The 19,692-nt window shown below is 46.2% G+C and overlaps 3 protein-coding genes across 5 annotated transcripts in view; 2 read left to right on the top strand and 1 right to left on the bottom strand.

Annotated features, from left to right (window-relative positions):
• Window positions 1-258: 258 nt before the first annotated feature.
• LOC309516808 (sesquipedalian-1-like) lies at window positions 259-2,100 on the bottom strand. 2 transcript variants are annotated; one of them, XM_082195717.1, is made up of 2 exons: window positions 1,999-2,100; window positions 259-993 (listed from the first exon to the last, which is right to left on the bottom strand). In XM_082195717.1, the coding sequence occupies exon 2, from the start codon at window positions 978-980 to the stop codon at window positions 360-362; it is 621 nt and encodes a 206-aa protein (XP_082051843.1). In that variant the 5' UTR covers window positions 981-993; window positions 1,999-2,100; the 3' UTR covers window positions 259-359. The 2 variants fall into 2 exon arrangements, with proteins under 2 accessions (XP_082051843.1, XP_082051844.1); XM_082195718.1 differs by lacking the exon at window positions 1,999-2,100 and adding an exon at window positions 1,878-1,883.
• A 3,794-nt stretch (window positions 2,101-5,894) lies between these two features.
• On the top strand, window positions 5,895-12,909 carry CD2BP2 (CD2 cytoplasmic tail binding protein 2). Its single transcript, XM_082195716.1, has 7 exons — window positions 5,895-6,046; window positions 7,279-7,360; window positions 7,625-7,757; window positions 9,009-9,166; window positions 10,005-10,509; window positions 10,904-11,025; window positions 12,579-12,909. The coding sequence occupies exons 2-7, from the start codon at window positions 7,286-7,288 to the stop codon at window positions 12,687-12,689; spliced, it is 1,104 nt and encodes a 367-aa protein (XP_082051842.1). The 5' UTR covers window positions 5,895-6,046; window positions 7,279-7,285; the 3' UTR covers window positions 12,690-12,909.
• A 2,057-nt stretch (window positions 12,910-14,966) lies between these two features.
• LOC309516749 (integrin alpha-X-like) overlaps window positions 14,967-19,692 on the top strand; it is a 29,898-nt gene continuing 25,172 nt past the window's right edge. Inside the window, exons 1-4 of one of the 2 annotated variants that reach the window (XM_082195562.1) lie at window positions 14,967-15,122; window positions 18,854-18,977; window positions 19,068-19,168; window positions 19,481-19,542. In XM_082195562.1, the coding sequence (XP_082051688.1) occupies window positions 15,059-15,122; window positions 18,854-18,977; window positions 19,068-19,168; window positions 19,481-19,542 (351 nt within the window). In that variant the 5' untranslated portion in view covers window positions 14,967-15,058. Of the gene's footprint in view, window positions 15,123-18,405; window positions 18,541-18,853; window positions 18,978-19,067; window positions 19,169-19,480; window positions 19,543-19,692 lie in introns of those variants that run through there. The other variant, XM_082195563.1, reaches the window with a different exon arrangement.

Genomic DNA, 19,692 nt, shown 5'->3' on the forward strand with positions numbered 1-19,692 from the left:
CTGGTAGGTTTCTTTGTTTAAAAATACACATTTATTAAAATCTCTTGTAGTATGTAAAAATCAATGTCAATGTGCTGACATATGTTTCGAAGGCATTAATCAGATCAGTGGCGTAGCGTGGGTTGTCAGCACCCGGGGCAAGGCAAGTAATTTGCACCCCCTAACCCGTGGATTTGCGCCCCCTAACCCTAACCCCCAGATGTTGCGCCCGGTGCGGCCGGCCCCCCCTGCACCCCCCACGCTACGCCACTGAATCAGATACTGGCTCTGCGTGACTTTCTTGCCTGAAACTTCATAGATTCTAGACTTCCCAAAGCTCACTAGGCACGGTCCAAACGTTTGGTATGGCCTGAATTGCCCTACTCAAAATCAATCAAGGACTCATTCTCTGGCGGCTGCTTGCCTTGCTTCTCCTGCCACTTCCGCCTCAGCCTCAAAACATCTTCTCCAAATTGCTGGTGGAGCTGGACAAAACCCATGGTGAAGGGACCAGCTTCCACCGCCGGTTTTGTAGTGGGGAGTTTCAAGTCTCTTGCCAAGTGTCTCGGTTGTCCTTCACATTTGGGAGGTTGCTGGTGCTTCAGCATCTGAAACTGTCCCTCCAGCTCCGTCACCAAAGCTCGGAGGTAACAGAAGCCTGCCGTACTGAGAGCTCGCACCCAACCCTCCATGGTTTCTTGGCTCTCGGCCGCCATTTTGTAGGATCGGGCCCCAGGTACGCCATTGGGGTAGGAAATCTCAAAGGTGTGCGGTTCAGATGCAGACTCCTGCAGCTCCACGGTGCAGCCTTCCAGGATGATGAGCCGGAGAGGACCCCGATCTCCCGATTGGTCTCGGCAGAAGAGGATATTGCCCCAGAGCTCGCACCAGCATGGCCGGTAGGAGGCTGTGCGGATGCTCTTCTTGTACAGCAATCCCTGCCGGTCTGGGAGATGCCTCAGGTGGGAAGATGCGAGAGCACTGGAGAGGTGGAGTTTCATGGCGGACAGAACCCTATAAAATGAGGGGTGAAATAATGATGGACGACTGGTGGCAGTGAATGGAACAGGTGGGCATGTCAGGAAAGTACAGGTGATAATGGGCCCAGAAAAGGAGCTGCAGATATAGAATTGGGGGGGGGGGGGAGAGAGAGAGAGAGAAATGAGGGGGAGAGTGGAATAACTTAGGGATGGGCTGAAAGGGAATAAGAAAAAAGGAAGCAAAGCACATGAAAAAAGGGATCACGCTTTTGAAGGGGAGATGAAAGATCTCTGGCTGTGTACACATCTTACATTTAAAGCACACACACACACACACACACACACACCGAAATAAAAAGAATCCTAGGAAATGTAGTTTGTTAAAGGTGCTGGGAAGTATAGCTCCCTGCGGGTAAACTACAGTTGCCAGGATTATTGGGTTGCTTTAAATGTGTGGTGTTTATGCAGCTGGGAGAGATTCTAATTTGGGGTGGATTTTTTATTTTATTTTTAAGAAAACTGAACAGGATCTAGAGTAGGATGTTGCAACAAAAGTGGAAATAACTTAATGAAGGAGCAAACCAATTGTGCTATACTGTATAAGCATAACAGGACAGGAGAACAGATAAAGAAATTGAAATAATGGTTTTAGAAGGAGTGAGGACAAAAGGTGGTGAAGGAAGAAAAGTAATGAAACGATAGGATGAAGGGTGCCAGAAGAAAAAAGGAGAGGATGAATCTATGCATAATTAAAGAAAATACAGGGAAATGGGGGAAACTGGAGAAGAACTGGAGTGAGAGGGAAGGAGCAATAACTTTACCAGTTTGTCTTGAAATAAATGTAACTATAGCAAGTGTCCCAAGCAAACATGAGTATATTGTAAAAAAAGGGAAACAAATACCCCTGAATGCCCTTACCTTTGGTGTCAGTCAGATACGTCTGAGTTCCCCCTTTTGGTTTTCCTTCATGGCAGTTTCTCCTCCTTCCACTCTTCAAGAGAAAACATTTCCCAGGTGAAGGGGCGGGACTAGAGCTCACCTGGCGATTCACAAGTCACTTGAACCAGGAAGAGAAGGTAGCTATGGGAGAAGCTTGCCTCCCCTTTGATCGTGGTCCCTTGCTTTCCCCACCCACAATTTCTCTCCCAAGATCAAGAAGAACAAGCAACTAGAAAGAGGAAGTAAGGAACCCACAACCAATTACTGAAACTTAACCTCGAAGGAAAGTTCTCGCTGGTCCTAAAGAGAGTTGTCTTAGAATGGATTCGCTTCAGGAACAAATAGCTGTGAGGAATGGAGGGTAGAATAATAGAACTGCTGGAAGGGGCGGAGGGTCATCTAGTCCAACCCCCTGCAATGCACGAATCACAATCGTTGGGATCTAAGTTCTAGTTGCTGTTGTTGTTTAGTCGTTTAGTCGTGTCCGACTCTTCGTGACCCCATGGACCAGAGCACGCCAGGCACTTCTGTCCTCCACTGCCTCCCGCAGTTTGATCAAACTCATGCTGGTAGCTTCAAGAACACCATCCAACCATCTCATTCTCTGTCGTCCCCTTCTCCTTGTGCCCTCCATCTTTCCCAACATCAGGGTCTTTTCCAGGGAGTCTTCTCTTCTCATGAGGTGGCCAAAGTATTGGAGCCTCAGCTTCACGATCTGTCCTTCCAGTGAGCGCTCAGGGCTGATTTCCTTCAGAATGGAGAGGTTTGATCTTCTTGCAGTCCATGGGACTCTCAAGAGTCTCCTCCAGCACCATAATTCAAAAGCATCAATTCTTCGGCAATCAGCCTTCTTTATGGTCCAGCTCTCACTTCCATACATCACTACTGGGAAAACCATGGCTTTTACTATACGGACCTTTGTTGGCAAGGTGATGTCTCTGCTTTTTAAGATGTTGTCTAGGTTTGCCATCGCCTTTCTCCCAAGGAGCAGGCGTCTTTTAATTTCGTGGCTGCTGTCACCATCTGCACTGATCATGGAGCCCAAGAAAGTAAAATCTCTCACTGCCTCCATTTCTTCCCCTTCTATTTGCCAGGAGGTGATGGGCCCAGTGGCCATGATCTTCGTTTTTTTGATGTTGAGCTTCAGACCATATTTTGGGCTCTCCTCTTTCACCCTCATTAAAAGGTTCTTTAATTCCTCTTCACTTTCTGCCATCAAGGTTGTGTCATCTGCATATCTGAGGTTGTTGATATTTCTTCCGGCAATCTTAATTCCGGCTTGGGATTCATCCAGCCCAGCCTTTCGCATGATGAATTCTGCATATAAGTTAAATAAGCAGGGAGACAATATACAGCCTTGCCGTACTCCTTTCCCAATTTGGAACCAATCAGTTGTTCCATATCCAGTTCTAACTGTAGCTTCTTGTCCCACATAGAGATTTCTCAGGAGACAGATGAGGTGATCAGGCACTCCCATTTCTTTAAGAACTTGCCATAGTTTGCTGTGGTCAACACAGTCAAAGGCTTTTGCATAGTCAATGAAGCAGAAGTAGATGTCTTTCTGGAACTCTCTAGCTTTCTCCATAATCCAGCGCATGTTTGCAATTTGGTCTCTGGTTCCTCTGCCTCTTCTAAATCCAGCTTGCACTTCTGGGAGTTCTCGGTCCACATACTACAGTTCCCCATAAAGTGCCCCCTTTTCTGAGCTTGCCTGTCCCACCCCCCATGCACCCACCCTGGAGTATCTTATACTTACTGGTCCATCATTAGTTAAGAAAATATGTGGTTTCTAGGGATCGGGTATTGTCAGTAATGGCACTGCTGGGGAAAACCAGCAATTTTAATCTCTTGCAGTCTTTAGATGTATTACAAATATTTTTTCTTTCTTCATTAGGCTTTTGATTAGCAAGTTGTATTCTCTCTCTGCTTGCTCTTGGACTCTGTTTTAAAATTTTTCCTTGGAAATGGATCCGTTGCCTTTTAGCCTGTCATTTATCTGTGAGAGGCCCAGCATCAACTCTCTATATAATAAGCCAAGTGGAAGGGCTACAAGAGTATATAATTGTTGGGTCAATAATTCCCCAAAGACTTGAGCAGCTGGATGCTCCCTGACAAGGGATCTTTACAGTCTCATTTGACTTGTTGGGGGTGAATGTGCCTCCACTTTTCTGAGGAAAGGCAGCTCAGGAAAAGTTGTGGCTTTCCTTGATGGTGGTTCCCTTTGTTTTGTTTTAAGAGGAAGGGCAACACTGTCATGTTATATTTACAGGTATTTTCTAATGCCTGTGTCTGGGGACTATGAGGGTCATCTAGTCCAACCTCTGCAGTGCAGGAATCCTTTGTCCCAATATCAACCCTGAGATTAAGAGTCTCATGCTCTGCCAACTGAGCTATCCCAGCAGCTTGGAATAGCTGGGAGTAAGTCTGTATACCACCCTGGCCTGCAGGGCTGTCTTAAGCATATCCTGCGCTGTGGTGCAAAGATCCCTCTGCCCCCCCCCCCCGGTTTCCCAAGCCTCTGCAAGGGGTCACTCTCCTCCTGCGGAGGCTTGGGAAGGAAGCTGCACACCCGCCAGCCATATAGTTGGTGGGCGCAGCTGGTGAGCGTGCAGGGAAAGGGGAGGCTGCCGGCAAAGCCACGCAGCTCCCCTACTCGCTGGGGTGTCCCTGAGAGGCTGACGCCCTGGTGCAACGCACCACTAAGCCCAATGGGAAAGACGGCTCTGCTGGCCTGTCCATGCCCTAAGATCTTTGAGTGGGGCCCTTTTTCAAGTGTTCTTTCTAGTGGAAGTACATTATGTATCGAACAGAGAAGATTTTTACCGTCATGGTACCCTGACTTTTCAATGCAGAAAATATAATTATCGGTGCCAGGCCAAGGCATTTTTCTTTGCTCAGATATTTTCTTTGCTCAGATATTCCTTTACTCAGATATTGGTTTGTTGCCCCAGTCTCCCTTATCATTTTATAGTTCTTCTTCCCCTCAGTTTATTGTTCATATGAAGTTGTTGCTGTTGTTATTTGGAATAAATATTTTTTATGTTTATTGCACACAACCCTGACATCAGTTTGAATGAAAGTTGGCCTAGAAGTACAGTAAATTGTAGCCCAATCCAACAATTGTATTGTGGCATAAGCCCGCTTTGTCTACAGTATTATGAAACAAACTACTGCTTGTGGCATGGTAAATTTGTTGGTGCCGCAAGACTCTCTCACTGCAACAAACTAATAAGGCTAAAGACATCTTAAAGGCTGGATTAGTACCCTAATCCACAGATCCTTGCAGGCAACGGCAGCCTCTGCCTTAACTAAACATGGGAATCTCTGCATGCTGTGTCTGGTGGGACATAAAGCCAATAAATAATAATAATATGTGGAGTTGCTTTTTGGGGGGGGGTGTTATTGGGTTGTTGTTTTTATTTTGATTATTTATTTCATGGTTTTATATTTTGATTTTGTTCTGTGAACCGCCCTGAGACCTCCGGGTATACATACATATATATATATACCTTCTGCATCAGGCTTAAACAAAAGGTTCATCCGCCCTGTGATTTGAAAGGGCCAAGGAGATGCTTGTATCTCCTGCAGCTGTTATTCAGGGATACAATGCCTTGAACCATGGAGGTTTCAGTTTAACCATTATGGCTGAGGGTTGTTGCTTGACCGGCTTCAGGAATGTGTTTGGTTCCCTTTTAATTTCACCTACAGTATTTCCGCCATTAAAACCACACCACTTTAAAGAACTACTCATTCCTAAGGTCGAAGTCCTATACAGGAGGAAGTCCAGTGTGCGTGGCTTTACACCCAGGCAACCAAAGGTACACTGGAGCTGAAGAATAAATTGCATAATTCCTGTGGGCTGCAAGAGGCTTGGAATGATATACAACTTCCGCCCGAGGAGGAGGTCCAAAATTAGGAAATACGCCCCCCGTCCCCCGCCGCGCGCGCAGCCTTTGCCCACACTCTTCGTGCTAGTCTGCGCGAACGAAGCCTACGCTTGCCAATACTTTGCTGTCACTTCCGGAGCGCGTGCGCCGCTGCCTGCTTAGCGTCACGTCGTCGTCGAATGGCGCGGCGGGACCCGGATGTTGATTGCCTCGCCGCGGTGGTTTGAGAGTTGGGGCAGCGGCGGCTGCGTGAGGACTCAGGTGGGAGTCGCATTCCGTCGCGCGGGGGGGGGGATGCGAGTGACGTAAGGCGCACATTCTAATGGCTCCCGCCCCGCCTGAACGTCTGGCTGCGGGGGGCGGCGGGCGGCGGCGTACCTGCCCAGGTGCGCTCCCAGGTCAATGACCCCCCCTCCTTGCTCACACCTGCAAAGCGCGGGGCGGCCTCCGAGCCGTGCGAAAGGCTTCTTTGGAGTTTGGGAGGCCTCTCCCTCAATTAGTTAGCGTGGTTAATTTAGGAACGTAATTGGTGTCGGGGTTTCTTTTCAATAATAATAATAATAATAATAATAATAATAAAAAACCACCCACATTTTGCCTGGAGTTCATTTCCGTTTTAGTCCTCTGGAGATGATGAAGAGCAGCGAAGCTTGACTACGTTTGGATTATTTTCAGCAGCCAAAGTACAGAGGAGGAAGAAGAAGAATTATAGAAGAGTTGGAAAGGGACCACGAGGATCATCTGGTCTGGTCCCTTGCAATGCAGAAATCTTTCACCCAACGTGGGGCTCGAACCCACAGCCCTGGGATTAAGTCTGCCAACTAATTGGAGCATTTTACCTTTCTCCCAAGGCTGCTGTTAACATTAGTGGTCAGAGCTCAGGTGTTGCACTCCTTGCTCTTTAGAGGCTTATTAGCTTGCACACACACATCCCTTTTTGTGTCCCCCAAATAAACCCTGAGCTATGTGAAAAAAAATCCTTTTGGAAGCTGAGTAAATTATGTATACAAAACTTAAATGTGCCATTCTTACTAAGAAATTTGGGGTTTCTTAGTGCAGCTATTTCTAAATCAAAGCATTGTGACAGAATATGCAAGGAGGTTTTATTTGCTATCTTTTTGCGGGGCTCTTTTGTTCATTGAGTTTATGTAACAGGTTGAGATGTATTGTGATAGGATTTGCTTTTGCAGAGGGTAAAACGATGTGTATAAAACACATCTCTGTACCAGTATATGCAACAAAGACAGAGTCAACAGTTACTTTGTTTACAAACCTTCCCCAGAGACCTGCATGGTGGAGATAAGGCCCCTTCCCCTGAGACCTGCATGGTAGAGATAAGGGCCTCATCAGCAGTGGAAGCAGCATTATGCAAATTCTGGTTAACCAAACCCATCAGAACAGCCAAGCCCCTCTCCTGTGTTGCCCACAGATAGCTCTCTTGGGTGTCTTGCATCCCCTCTGCTCATCTTTTGAATCTGGTTTGCTTTTTGTAGAGCCATAATGTCAAAACGCAAGGTGACCTTTGAGGACCAAGGCGATGAGGATGAGGAGGAAATGAACTTGCCAAAAAAGAAGGTGAGCGAAAGGGGCTATTCTCCAATATCTTCATATTCAGGGGATAAAGTGAATGTGCGTTTAAAGCATATAAAATCTGGGAGCTTGACTTGAGAATGCAAAATGGCTTATCCTGAAGATTTAGGGGAGCTTAAAAGAAGGATAAGCTTCTGATTTGGAAAAAAAACCCCTCTAAACTAGTGATGCTGGGGAATACAGGCAGTTTCTTCAGCTTCTGAATGGATGATTTCTACCTTCTTTACCAACACCAACCCCCTTTAACAGCTGGTGGAACCTGCAGTTGGGGGACCAGGCAGCCGCTTTAAGGGCAAGCACTCATTGGACAGTGATGAGGAGGATGACGAGGAGGAAGGGCGAGGCAGCAAATATGACATCCTTGCATCAGATGATGTAGAAGGTAAGTATGGAACTGGAACCATGGTACGTGTACATATTTGGATAATGAGATTCTGTATTCTGTGATATTTCTACTTTCTGAAACCCCAAAAAACAGCAAGACAGCCACTAGTCCTTATAAAGATAAGAGAGGCTACTTTTGCTTGGAATTGCAGTGGTATGGATGTGGCAGACCTAAAGGAAATGGAGCCATTGAATATCTATTTCAGTACTTAAGGGGGGAAATCTGTATGAAAACTAAGGCTGCAATCCAGGGACACCTGGGAGTAAATCCCACTGAATTTAATAGGATTTAATTCTGAGTAGATATGCGTGGGATTGGGCTGTGTGTGTTCAAGGCCCTTTGTATACATTATTTCATTAAGCCTTACAGCATCCTTTTAAAGTAGGTTGTGTTTAGGTATTCACAAATTTTGGAAGGTCTTGGTAGCGAAGACAATATTTTGGGTTGTCAGGACCTCATGCATGTTTTGTTCAGAAGTAAGCCCACTTACTCCCAGGTAAGTGTGCATAGGATTGTAGCCCCTGATCTCATAACTACACCTCTATGGAAGATCAGTGCTCCCCGATTCCTCTGTGGAAGATGAATACTCCACAATTCAGCTCCATATGTTTGGAGCTTGTATAGGGAAATAGGGGCTCATTGGGGGGCTGGCCATTGGAGTGGCTGGAGTATCTTGGCCATCCCCCACTGGTCATCCCCAGCCCTCCTTTCCAGAGCCCAAGGTAAAAACTGGGAGTTGTTTTAGTGGTGGGTGGTTGAGACACTCATAATGCTTCAGCCTCACACCTCTGAGCCCCCTGAAGCCATGTCAGAGTGCTGAGCTAAAATGGGGAATACTGCCTCTATATATGTACGTGTTGGTGTTGAAATATATTTTTAAAAATTAAAAAATTGTCCAGTAGCACCTTAGAGACCAGCTAAGTTTGTTCTTGGTATATGTTTTCATGTGCATGCACACTTCTTCAGTGTTGGTGTTAATTAAGTTTATATACCACCCTATACCCAGAGGTCTCTGGGCGGTTCACAGAAAAGATTGCAACATATATAATGAGAACAAAAACGGCAACCCAGTAACACCGCCCCTCCTGAAAAGAGCCACATTTTAAAAGGGTATAGGATGTTCTTACGGTTTCGTATCAGCCCTGCTCTAGTGATTTATTAAAGTTAACAGTCATTTTATTCTAGTATTATGAGAGGCTGTTCCATCTTGATTTGAACCCCCCCCCCTTTTCTTATTTACCCTCGTAGGGCAGGAATCTGCAACTATTGACTATGAAGATGGGGTCCGGATCACTCCATTCAATTTGCAGGAGGAGATGGAAGAAGGCCATTTTGATTCAGAAGGCAACTACTTCTTGAAGAAAGAGGCGATGATTCGGGATAACTGGTTGGACAACATAGATTGGGTAAGGTTGCCTGTCTGGGCTGAGCAGAAGACAGTCTGTGCAAACAGGGAGCTGATAACCTTGGCTGTTCCTACAGTGTGTAGAGAGAGGGGCTGGATTTATTCCCCAGTTGCACTGTAGCAGGAAGCAAAGCATCAGTTTTTGTGCTTGCATTGTACAATCATAAATACAGAGATTCTGGGAAGTAATTCTGAAATGTCTGCAAGAGGGAACAGCAGTAGGGGGAATGGGCTATAGTTCTGCGGCCAGGACAGGAGTGAACTGGGTTCATGACTCAAATCTGGGTACCATAAGTAGTCAGAAATAAATCAGGTTGATTGTCATAACTCAGCTGCTTTCCTGCATGGTCCTAAGGACTTACTGCTCTTGGAGTAGTTCTGAGACAAGATAGCCTTGGAGACAGCAGCTCTCCCAAACCCCAGTGAGCTAGTAAGTGGGAATAATGTTGCTCTCTTACCTCCATGGCTTTTTACTACAAAAATTGGGGAACCAGTGAATTAATGTTGCATCAAACAAGGTTGATATGATTCTTGGGAATATCTAATAGGAACAGGGAGTGCAAATAACAAAAAGGATATTATTTCTGGCTTGCGGCACCTGCTAGAGTTCTTTGACTGGATCTGAAGCCCATACATTGGGATCGTAGAGTAGGGACCCTGAGGACCATGTCATCCAGCCCCCTGCCATCCAGGAATTTGCAGCTGCCCCATCACGGGGATTGAACCTGCAACCTTGGCATCATCAGCACCATGCTCTAACAAGCCGAGCTCATCCACATTTTGTAATGGTCTGCCACTTGCCTCTTACGGCTTTCCTGTCCCTTTCGCTTCCCAACCAGGTCAGGATAAAGGAGCAGCGTCCTGGTCAGAAGAAGCCGCCGCTAGATTCTGCCGATGAAGACGAGGAAGAGGATCTTGAAGTGGGACGGGCACCTTTGGACAAGAAGGCGCTGCTGGAAGGGATGGTGGCCTTGGTGCTGCCTGGCGAGACGGTGGCCAGGGCCATTCAGAGGCTGGGAGACAAGGGCGGACCCAAGAACAGCGGGCGTCAGAGGAGGCCCTGGAGCCGTCTCAAGGCAGAGGAGGCAGAGCCAGCCGAGGAAGGAGAGCCCCAGAAGCCCGGGTCGCCAGAACGGAAAGAGCAGCTGGAGCGCCTCTCAGGGCTGGCAGACCAAATGGTGGCGCGAGGCGTGTATGAGATCTACCAGGAGACTCGGGAGAAGCTGGCGCTGAGGCTCCGGGCGCTGGAGCAACCTCCCGCAGCATCATCTGCAGCCGAACCGGAGCTCGATATGTTTGCTGAGGATATCGATGAAGCGAAACTGGGGGAGAAGACACCAGCGGGTGAGTCCTTTTGTTGGGAACTGCGTTGCTGTTTTGGGAAGACCAAAAACGCACAATTTGCAAAAAAAATAATAATCCCCTGGCACAGCTGCTTGCTTAGATTTACAGCTGCAAATAGAGGAAGGTGTGTTGTGCTCATTTTCTGCCTGCAGAGAAAAGTATTCCCTCTTGGGAAAAGGCTTCTGCTCTTAAGATTCTCTCCGATACTTGAGATTTCAACATGCAGGGTGTTTCTGTGGGGAAGCTTTGAAATGTGGGATCTCCCACCTGTCCCCCAGAATCCTGGTGTTCGAAGTAGTACAGTTGTACTACACGGCTGTCCTGATTGTATTTCGGATCTTAGCTGTTGGGTTATTATTCGAGTTGGCAACCTGACACAACATTCTTCCGGCAGTGGGAAGTGAGGAGCAAAAGCAGGGCGACGACGATGCTCTCTCCGAGGTCATGTGGGAATACAAATGGGAGAACACAAACACGTCCGAACTCTATGGCCCCTTTAGCAGCTCCCAGATGCAGGTAAGAGACAAAGTGGGGCAGTCAAACCACTGTTATTTCTCTCTCAGATATTTCTTCATGTCTCTCTCTTGTCTTAGGTCTTGTCTTTATCATTCAGTCTTTATTCTTTCCACCTATACCAGTGGCCTTTTGTTGATAATTTTTTGTTTTTCCATCCTTTCAGTAGCCTTTGTTTTTTTCCTCCCTCTTTTCTTTTTTATGTTCATTTCTTCCCCTAAATCTTTGATCTTCATGTCCACCTCTATCCATTTATTGTTCCTGGGTGTATAAGTCTTGTCTGTGGTTGCAAGTGCACATCACTGTGGCTTGCCTGCTGATGTGAGTGAGCAGCTGTGGGCATATTGGAGAAGCAATGTGTTAGATTTCTTACCTGCTCTTTACCATGTGGTCCCAGGTGTGTTGCAGCAATAAAATATAAATCATAAAAACAAAACATTGGTAACTGTAAAACAAGAAAAGTGTAAAAACAAAAGCAGTTCCATATGTAAAAATAATGCAAACATTTAATGAAAGTATCGTATATGCAAAGATAGTGAAGAATAATTCCCGTACACTGGGATTATGAACTCCACTTAAGCAAGGAAATCATGTTGCTAGAGAAGTTGTTTCAATTTGTAGTGGCAGCTGTCAAGCTGCATCAAGGATTTTTTAACACTAATGTAATCAGTTGCCACAAAGATCATTTTGGTTACATTTACTACTGCAATTCTTTGTTCTGAAAGATGTCCTTCAGTTTGTTAAACCTCCTCTTTCTATGCTCCTCCTGATGGAAATATGCAGATGGGGACAGATATATCCCTACTTTAAGTCATTTACGTACTGTCTTATATATTATTTACTACAAAGCTTGATGACTAATCAACAAAATGTCTGATTACTGGAACGGTGTCCAAGCACTGAACCACTGGTATATCACAAGTGGACTGCTTATTACTGCGTTTGCAATTGTTCAAGATAAAATCTATTTTGGAAAGAGAAGAAATGAGCATTTCACCACTGATATATTACGAGTGAACTGTTTATTTACTGTGTTGGCGATTGTTTAAGATAATACCTCTGAGTAGGCAGCCTAGAAGTGCAAAATCTGGACTATTCTTGCACACCACCATTCATTTTCTCCGAAAATATTGCCAGCAATGTGTGTTGTGCAATATCTCAGTTACAAAACTGGGCATTGGGTGCAGTATTCGGGTTCTGAAGAATCTCCGGTTTCATCTTTAAAGCCAAGTTTTTAGCCTTTCAAAACCTTCATTTCCATGCCTGTTTTTGAGTGAAAACCACCTAACGCATTTTGGTTTGTAGGACCCCCACGTCCATTAGGTGCACCAACTTTTTTTTTGTTTTGGCTCTCCATGTGTCCAGATTTTGTTGGTCCCCTTGATATGCTAACGTCAGTCGTGTTTGAATTTGCTGGTTATGTTGATAATCCCCCCCCCCCAGTGCTTGTTTGTTCACTTCACCCCCTGGCCCCAACCAGTTTGCCAGCTCCACCTCTTCTTTCTCTCAGCAGTTCCCTTTCTCCTTCAACACTTTCCTCTTCTGTATCCCTCCAGGACTGGGTATCCCAAGGCTATTTCCCCGATGGGGTTTACTGCCGGAAGGTGGAGAATTCCGAGGGCCAGTTCTACAATTCCAAGCGCATTGATTTTGACCTCTACACGTGATCGGAACCCGCCTCCTGCCCCACAGAGCACAAGAGATGCAACTCAACACAGCGGCGGACTGAAAGAACTTGCCGGACTTTAGGGGGTGGGGGCCAGGGGAGGAGAGGCGTGTGTGTGTTTGTGTGCGTGTGTTTGCAGAGGGAAAGGGAGAGGTTTGATTTGCCGTCTCATTCTGAGGTTGCTTCGCATTTTGCGAGAAATAAAAAGAATCAACCTTAAATTGGCTGGGTTGGTTACTGTTTCCCTGCTGATGATTCCTGTGTGCTGGGAATAGGTTAGGGATTGGCATGCAGCCTTCTAGTTGCCAGTTCTTGTCTTCTCCTCAATGCCTCCAGTAGCATCTTAAGTGATGGGGAGGAGAGAATGTCATACACAAGCAAATAGAAGATTTGGGGGGAGATAGAGAGGGTAAAACTAGTTGCCATTCAGTGACATAGTTCACTGTTCTACCATCTTGCACAATATTTGGTGGAGAAATTGTGGTTTACTTTGTGTCCATTACTATTTTCATCTGTAGGGATTGACTTAAAGGGGGCCTTTTTTTACCCAAACTTACTCATGACTCAAATTTTATTCATTGCTCTTCAGCTCCTTTATACTACCCCACTCCTTGCTACGAACCTCATGAGAAGGCTATGCTTTTAAGTGTGCCCCTCCCCCTTTCATCTACACTCATTCCTCTTAGGTTTTACAGGGTAGAGTGTTTAGGCAAATCAGATGGTGGTTTCCCTTTGTAATACACACTAGTCCAGAGCCCTTAAAACAAGACAGGTATTTTTGGTACATGCACAGATTTTTTAAAATGGACAATTGCAGAAATTAAAGCCAACAGCAAAATAAAAACAACTTCTAGATATTGGCCACATAAAGATATATTGGTGTTCTGAAAGGGCAGCAAGTTAATTAATTATTACAGTATTTTTTATTTTCGGGGAGAGGTGATCACAAGATTTCCTGCCACAAGCACAGAAAATAATTTCACCAGCTTTGGAAACTACGCAACTTGACTTGGGGGGGGGGGTGTGGAGAGATTTCTGCTCCGCCTGAGGCGACAAAATGCTTTGGGCTGTTCCTGTTCATAAGGAAGAAACCTCATTTTCAAAGAGGGTGCTAGGAAAGGGGGTGCCTTTAGTTTCTGTGATGCTGGTCCAGTCGGTTATCCAGTAGATCAGAGCTCATTTAAGATCTTGTAAGTTGGCAATCCAGCACAACTGTCCCACACTCAAGTAAATAGCCGCATTACTTCCTCGGAAGCTAGAATTCCCACAATATATTTATTATGGGTTCTTATCTTTAAAAGATGAAAACATCCCACTAGCAGGCTCAGACGGATGGATAATGGGTTAATGTTCTGGCGGTGAGAAACAAGCCACTGATGTACAGACCAAAATAGAGGTTTGGTAGTCTGAAGTCCACATTTCCTCAATACAGCAGTCATCAGGCCAGATATGGGGAATCTAGTGCTCTGGATATTAGACTGCCCCATCATTCCTGGTGGTTTTGTCATGCTGGCTGGGGCTGATGGGATTTGGGAGTCCAGAACCACAGGTTAGCCCCCCTTCCTTTAAGATGTCTTACTGGAACACACTGGAAAGCATCCCTAGTACAGTTTTCTGGGTGTATTGATGGGTCGCCCTCTAGGAAGCACATCCTGAAAGTGACGACGACCCTGTGTTTGCCCCCAGCACCTGATATGCAGGGATATACTTTTGCTGAACATTGGACATTCAGTGGCGACAAAAACCTTGTTAGGTTTTGTCTGTCCCATGCAACGGAAATGGAATGGAAGAAAGCCTCTGGGAAAAGCCTGGAGAAGAGGAGGTTAAGGGGTGATATGATAGCCATGTTCAAATATATAAAAGGATGTCACATAGAGGAGGGAGAAAGGTTGTTTTCTGCTGCTCCAGAGAAGCGGACACGGAGCAATGGATCCAAATTACAAGAAAGAAGATTCCACCTAAACATTAGGAAGAACTTCCTGACAGTAAGAGCTGTTCGACAGTGGAATTTGCTGCCAAGGAGTGTGGTGGAGTCTCCTACTTTGGAGGTCTTTAAGCAGAGGCTTGACATCCATATGTCAGGAGTACTCTGATGGTGTTTCCTGCTTGGCAGGGGGTTGGACTCGATGGCCCTTGTGGTCTCTTCCAACTCTATGATTCTATGAAAAGAGGCAGCCCTACTCTGTTAATTTAACATTGTCTAGCATTTAAAGTTGGGTGTGGTTTGTAGGTGGCGCAAATCAGAGATTCATGCTGAAACTGAGGGGGGAACGGATACCGGTGTGGCAATAATAGGAAATGAGATGCCAGACTTTGCAGCAGTGCAGTCTCCATGCAAGTCGGCCGCAGAGGACTGGATGAAGCAACAGCATGGAGCCTGCCGTCGAAATGAAGTGGATCTTCAAAGCTGCTTGCTTTCTCTGCCTTGGCTGGTGTACGTACTGCAGCTCAACTTTGGCTTGTGGGGCAGGTGTAGGGTTGCCAACTGAGCCCAAAGGAACTGGCTTTGGTTTGTTCCTGTCTCTTTAACAGCAAGTTGATCTGCAGCAACCGACAGGTGAATCTGTTCTCAGCTTGGAGAAAAGTTGTGCCACCTGCTTACAGCTGTTTTAAAAGGCACAGGAGCAGGGGTTGGGGGTGGTTTTTGGTTAAAGTTGGAGCCATCAGGAGTGGGGCAGCTGGTTGGGTTGCAGGTAAACTGAATCAGGGCTAATGGGGGGGGGCAAGGAGGGGGCTGCAGTGTTGTAGACAGTGACTTTAAAAAAGGAACAAAAACTTACCATGTGTGGGAAGGCTTGCTCAGTCAAGCACTGAAATGGGGATTTTTTTAAAACCAAAAAATGTTTCTACAGGTCTAGTGGTATTAAGTGCTTACTAAAAAATAACCCCACTTTGCATTTATTTTGCCTGTGTTTAAAGCCTGTTGCACTAATCCATTGTATTGTTACAACAGCCCTGTAAGATAGGTTAATATTCATCTCTCCATATTGTTTGGGGCGGTGCATCGAGTTGTTGAAAGCTACCTTGAGAGTTTGGGGCTAAAATCTGAGACCTTCCTACCTTGCACAACCAATATGAGGCTAATTAATACTGCCCCACTGTGCAGGGCTGTTACCAGGATTACAGAGGCAGGCTTAAGATGTTCAGCAGACAACCACTTTATAGACTACTGCAGTGTGTAACGTGGGGCTACCCTTGAAGGCTATCCAGCATCTTCAGTTTGTTCCAAACTGGTTTGAAAACGAGAGATGCGTGGTCTTGCAAAACATGTCGCTGCTCTTCAATGATGTTCACTGGCTTTCCAAATTCACCCAGGCTTTTAGTAAACAGAAATGTTGAGTCTTTAGTGATGCCTATTGTTTTTAACTTTCGTGTCCTCTTTTTTGTCACTACTTCATCTGGCTGCTTTTACTGTATATCTCTTTTTTTTAATAACCTGTTTCCCCTCCTATTATTTGAGATTTGATTGTAAGCCACCTTTGACATTTCTTCAGAATTGAAAAGTGGGATAGAAATGCTTACATAAACAAATGAGATGGTAGATTGCTAAGGTGGTCTAGTGGACTGTACCACTTGAGACTGCAAGTATAATGCTGTATTACTATTATTTTTTTAAAGCAGCCCTCCATCTGGGTACACACAAAACTAGAACTGCAGGGAAAAGCATGAGTTTTGGCTCTTTCTCCCTAACGCAAGGGTGGGAAAGCTCAGCCCATGGACGCCAGGCCAAATTTCCCCTAAATCACACCAGATGTCATATGTAACACCAGGTGTGGGGCAGGAAGAGGCATGGCACATCCTATCCCTGCAGCAAGCAGGACTGAAGTCTCTGTGCATCAGATGAAGGGTGGAAAACTCAATCCTGCTTGGTGGAAGTACCTGAGAAGGCTCCTTGCACGTGAGGGTACATCATGCGCCTGAACCCTGCAGAAAGCGGGACTGAACTCCCCTTGTCAAAGGCGGCTCGCAGAACAGGGGGCTAGGGGAGAGAGAGAGAGAGCTGGGACCATTGTGCCTAAAAGCACTACTAGATGGGCAGCTTTCATTTTAGTCCAACACTGGTGGCGGAAGAGTATCCTTTGCCCCACCTGAGGGCAGCAGACTACCGTATGTTCTGGCGTATAAGACGACTTTTTAACTCAGGAAAATCTTCTCAAAAGTTGGAGGTCGTCTTATACGCCGGAAAATACGGTAGACTGGAGCTGCAAGGCAGCGGATGACATGGTTCACACACCTCTGCTTCCCACCATCCTGTAGCTGCTTGGTGCGCGCACCCCCTCCCAAGCATCTTATGTCTGAAGCTGTTTCCTCAGCCTACCAAATGGTAGGACCACCTCCGCCTTGGCATCAAGCCAATGTTTAAGGGCATCTGGGCTGCCTGCCGCTTCCCCAGTGGGGCCACTGAGGGCATCTTGCGCAAGGGAGCTGACACAGCTTCCTGGCCTCTGGCGGCTAGAGTTACTTCAGGGAGCAAAAAGGCCTCCTCGCCGCCACAAACCCTTCCCTTTCTTTTTCCACTGTGTTCATTCTGACACATTCCGTGAAGAAATAACACGCACCCACTGGCACGCTAAGAAAACTGATGGGGATTCAGGGCATTGCAAAGGGGTGGAAGAGGCCATAAGAATGGGAAGGAGAATAAGGGTCAAATGACTCATCTAGCCATCTCTTTGTCAACGGAGAAGCCGCGTGTTTGGGAATGTCCAAATGTGGCCAACTTCCTCCTGGCCAGACATGTGGGTCAAGAGCCAAATGTATGCATGAGGAAATAAAATATTAAAACTCAGATGCTAAAAGCAGTGGCGCCTGTGACGGGGGTGGGTGGTTTTGCATCCTGCTGCAGCCAGGCTATCCCTAGGAATATTGGGCATTTTTGTAGCATTTTTGAGCACTCTGAGTCCATTTACATACTGTTTTGTTGTAAAACTTATAGAGAGAGCTTGGAAAGTAGGTCAGCAGCACTATTATTTCTGCCCCCATCATCATTGCAGAGCAGGGGTTGCTGCTGGGAGAGAATGGATTGCCTGAGGGAGCTTCCTGCATGTGCAAGATTTGAACAACTTATAGATTCAAATAATTTGTAGCGTTGGAAGAGACCCAGAGAGTCATCTAGTACAACCCCCCTGCAATGCAGGAATCTCAAGTAAAGCGTCCATAACAGACGGCCACCCAACCTCTGCTTAAAACCCCCAAGGGAGGAGAGTCTACAACCTCCTGAGGGGGCCTCTTTCACTGTGGAACAGCTCTTACGATCAGAAAAAATATTCCTGATCCATAGTTCAGCCATTAAGTTACGCCAGCTCCATGTAGCTCTCTTGGAAAGTGCCAACCACAGACTTTCCACCCCAGCATTTGGAAAGCACGGAGTCAGAGGTTGCCTTGTTTCCAAAGAGCAGCATGTGAACTTCAGCTTCCTCAGCTGCTGGCTGTTTGTGTTTCTCTTCTCTGGCATTTCCCCCTCCTTCCTTGAACCTTCCCTTCCTGTCTGCCCCTTCCACCCACTTGCAAGCTTCTTAGGCCTCCTGTCTCCTTTTCCTAGACACCTGTTGCTTCTACCTGTGGCCACTTGTCCACTTTTCCTAGAGACAAGATGTGTCCATTGCCCAGCCAAAGATTTAACTGCCAGAGAACCCTGGGAAGAAAACAGAACCATGTGCTGGCTCCAGGGTTTTTTTGGGGGGGGGGGCCTACAGGCAAAATATCCCGAACAGGCCTCCTCCCTGCCCATTCACTTGCTTTTGGGCCCAGTCTGTATAACTATCCAGCATATAACTCTACCCACCTATAGTAACAAGATGTAAACAAGGTTTCTCCCCTCTCCCCAAAGGAACAATGATTTACCAGGGACTGGGGTGAGTCAATAGGGACAGCTGGAGCACAGGCATAATATACAATATTCACGGTGGTAAAATGTGTAATAATATATGGACGCTTGGGCCTGTTTATTCAATTGGTAGCCTCTCCAGTTGCTCCCCCTCCCCCCAACCCAAGGCTGCTTTCAGGTGGGGCTTTTAACAAAAATGGTTTTAAGCTCAAATTGGAACTTGGACATCTTCCACATCTGGAAGAGCCCCTGGCAGCTTGTGAAAAGGAAATGTTTTCTTAGCAGTGTTGATGCGCCGAACTCTCTGTGCCACAGCATTCTGCTACCATTTTCCACTATAGGTTCTGCAGTTTATTCAGATTTCAACATCATTGATACAGAGACTCCGGTGTTTTTCCGAGGTGACAAGGCCTCTCAGTTTGGCTACCGTGTCGTCCAGACGAGAGCGGACGACGGCACGTCCTGGTGAGAACCAAACCGTTGCCAGTTTATTTTGTTCAGAGCAGCCACATGCCTGTAAACAGTCGCTTTCTAAAACTTGCTCCCCTCCTGCAGGTTGGTAGTGAGTGCGCCCATGTCAGGCAACCGGACGGGATCGCTTTTCCGCTGCTCGTATGATACAGAGAAGTGCCAGCCAGTGGTTCTCCACCACAACAGTAAGCTAAAAATTTGTGTGCCTCCATTCTTCTGAAGGTGATAGTGTCACATCTGAACATTTTATCTCCTGAGAAGAGAGGGAACTCTTGAGGGCATATGTGCACTACAGACTGATACGGATTTTACAATTCCCTATTTTCATCAGTTTAATTTTGGAGGGTATGCAGAATAGCTAGGAACTGTGCGTGTGTATTAATATCCATGAGACATGGGGACAAAGTCTCTTTATATATTATAATTATATATTATAAGTCTCACTTACATGTCTGTCTCTTTTTTCCACATGCCATCTATCCTTGTCTGAAACAAAGATACCTCTGGAATATCTCTGGGGCTTTCGCTGGCGGCCGATAAATCAGACTCAAAAATAGTAGTAAGTAAAACCAGAGTGGAATCAAATAGCAAAATAGTGCAAGTCCATGGGTGGGCCTGTGTTTGCAGTGTCTGTCGCTCAGAAAGGAGGTGAAACAGAGGCAGCCCTGTCATTAGTGAGAATGAGGCAGCCGCCTCAAGCAGCTGATTA

Source organism: Podarcis vaucheri (genome assembly GCF_965113315.1).
Source record: "Podarcis vaucheri genome assembly, chromosome: 13".
Classification (NCBI taxonomy): domain Eukaryota; kingdom Metazoa; phylum Chordata; class Lepidosauria; order Squamata; family Lacertidae; genus Podarcis; species Podarcis vaucheri.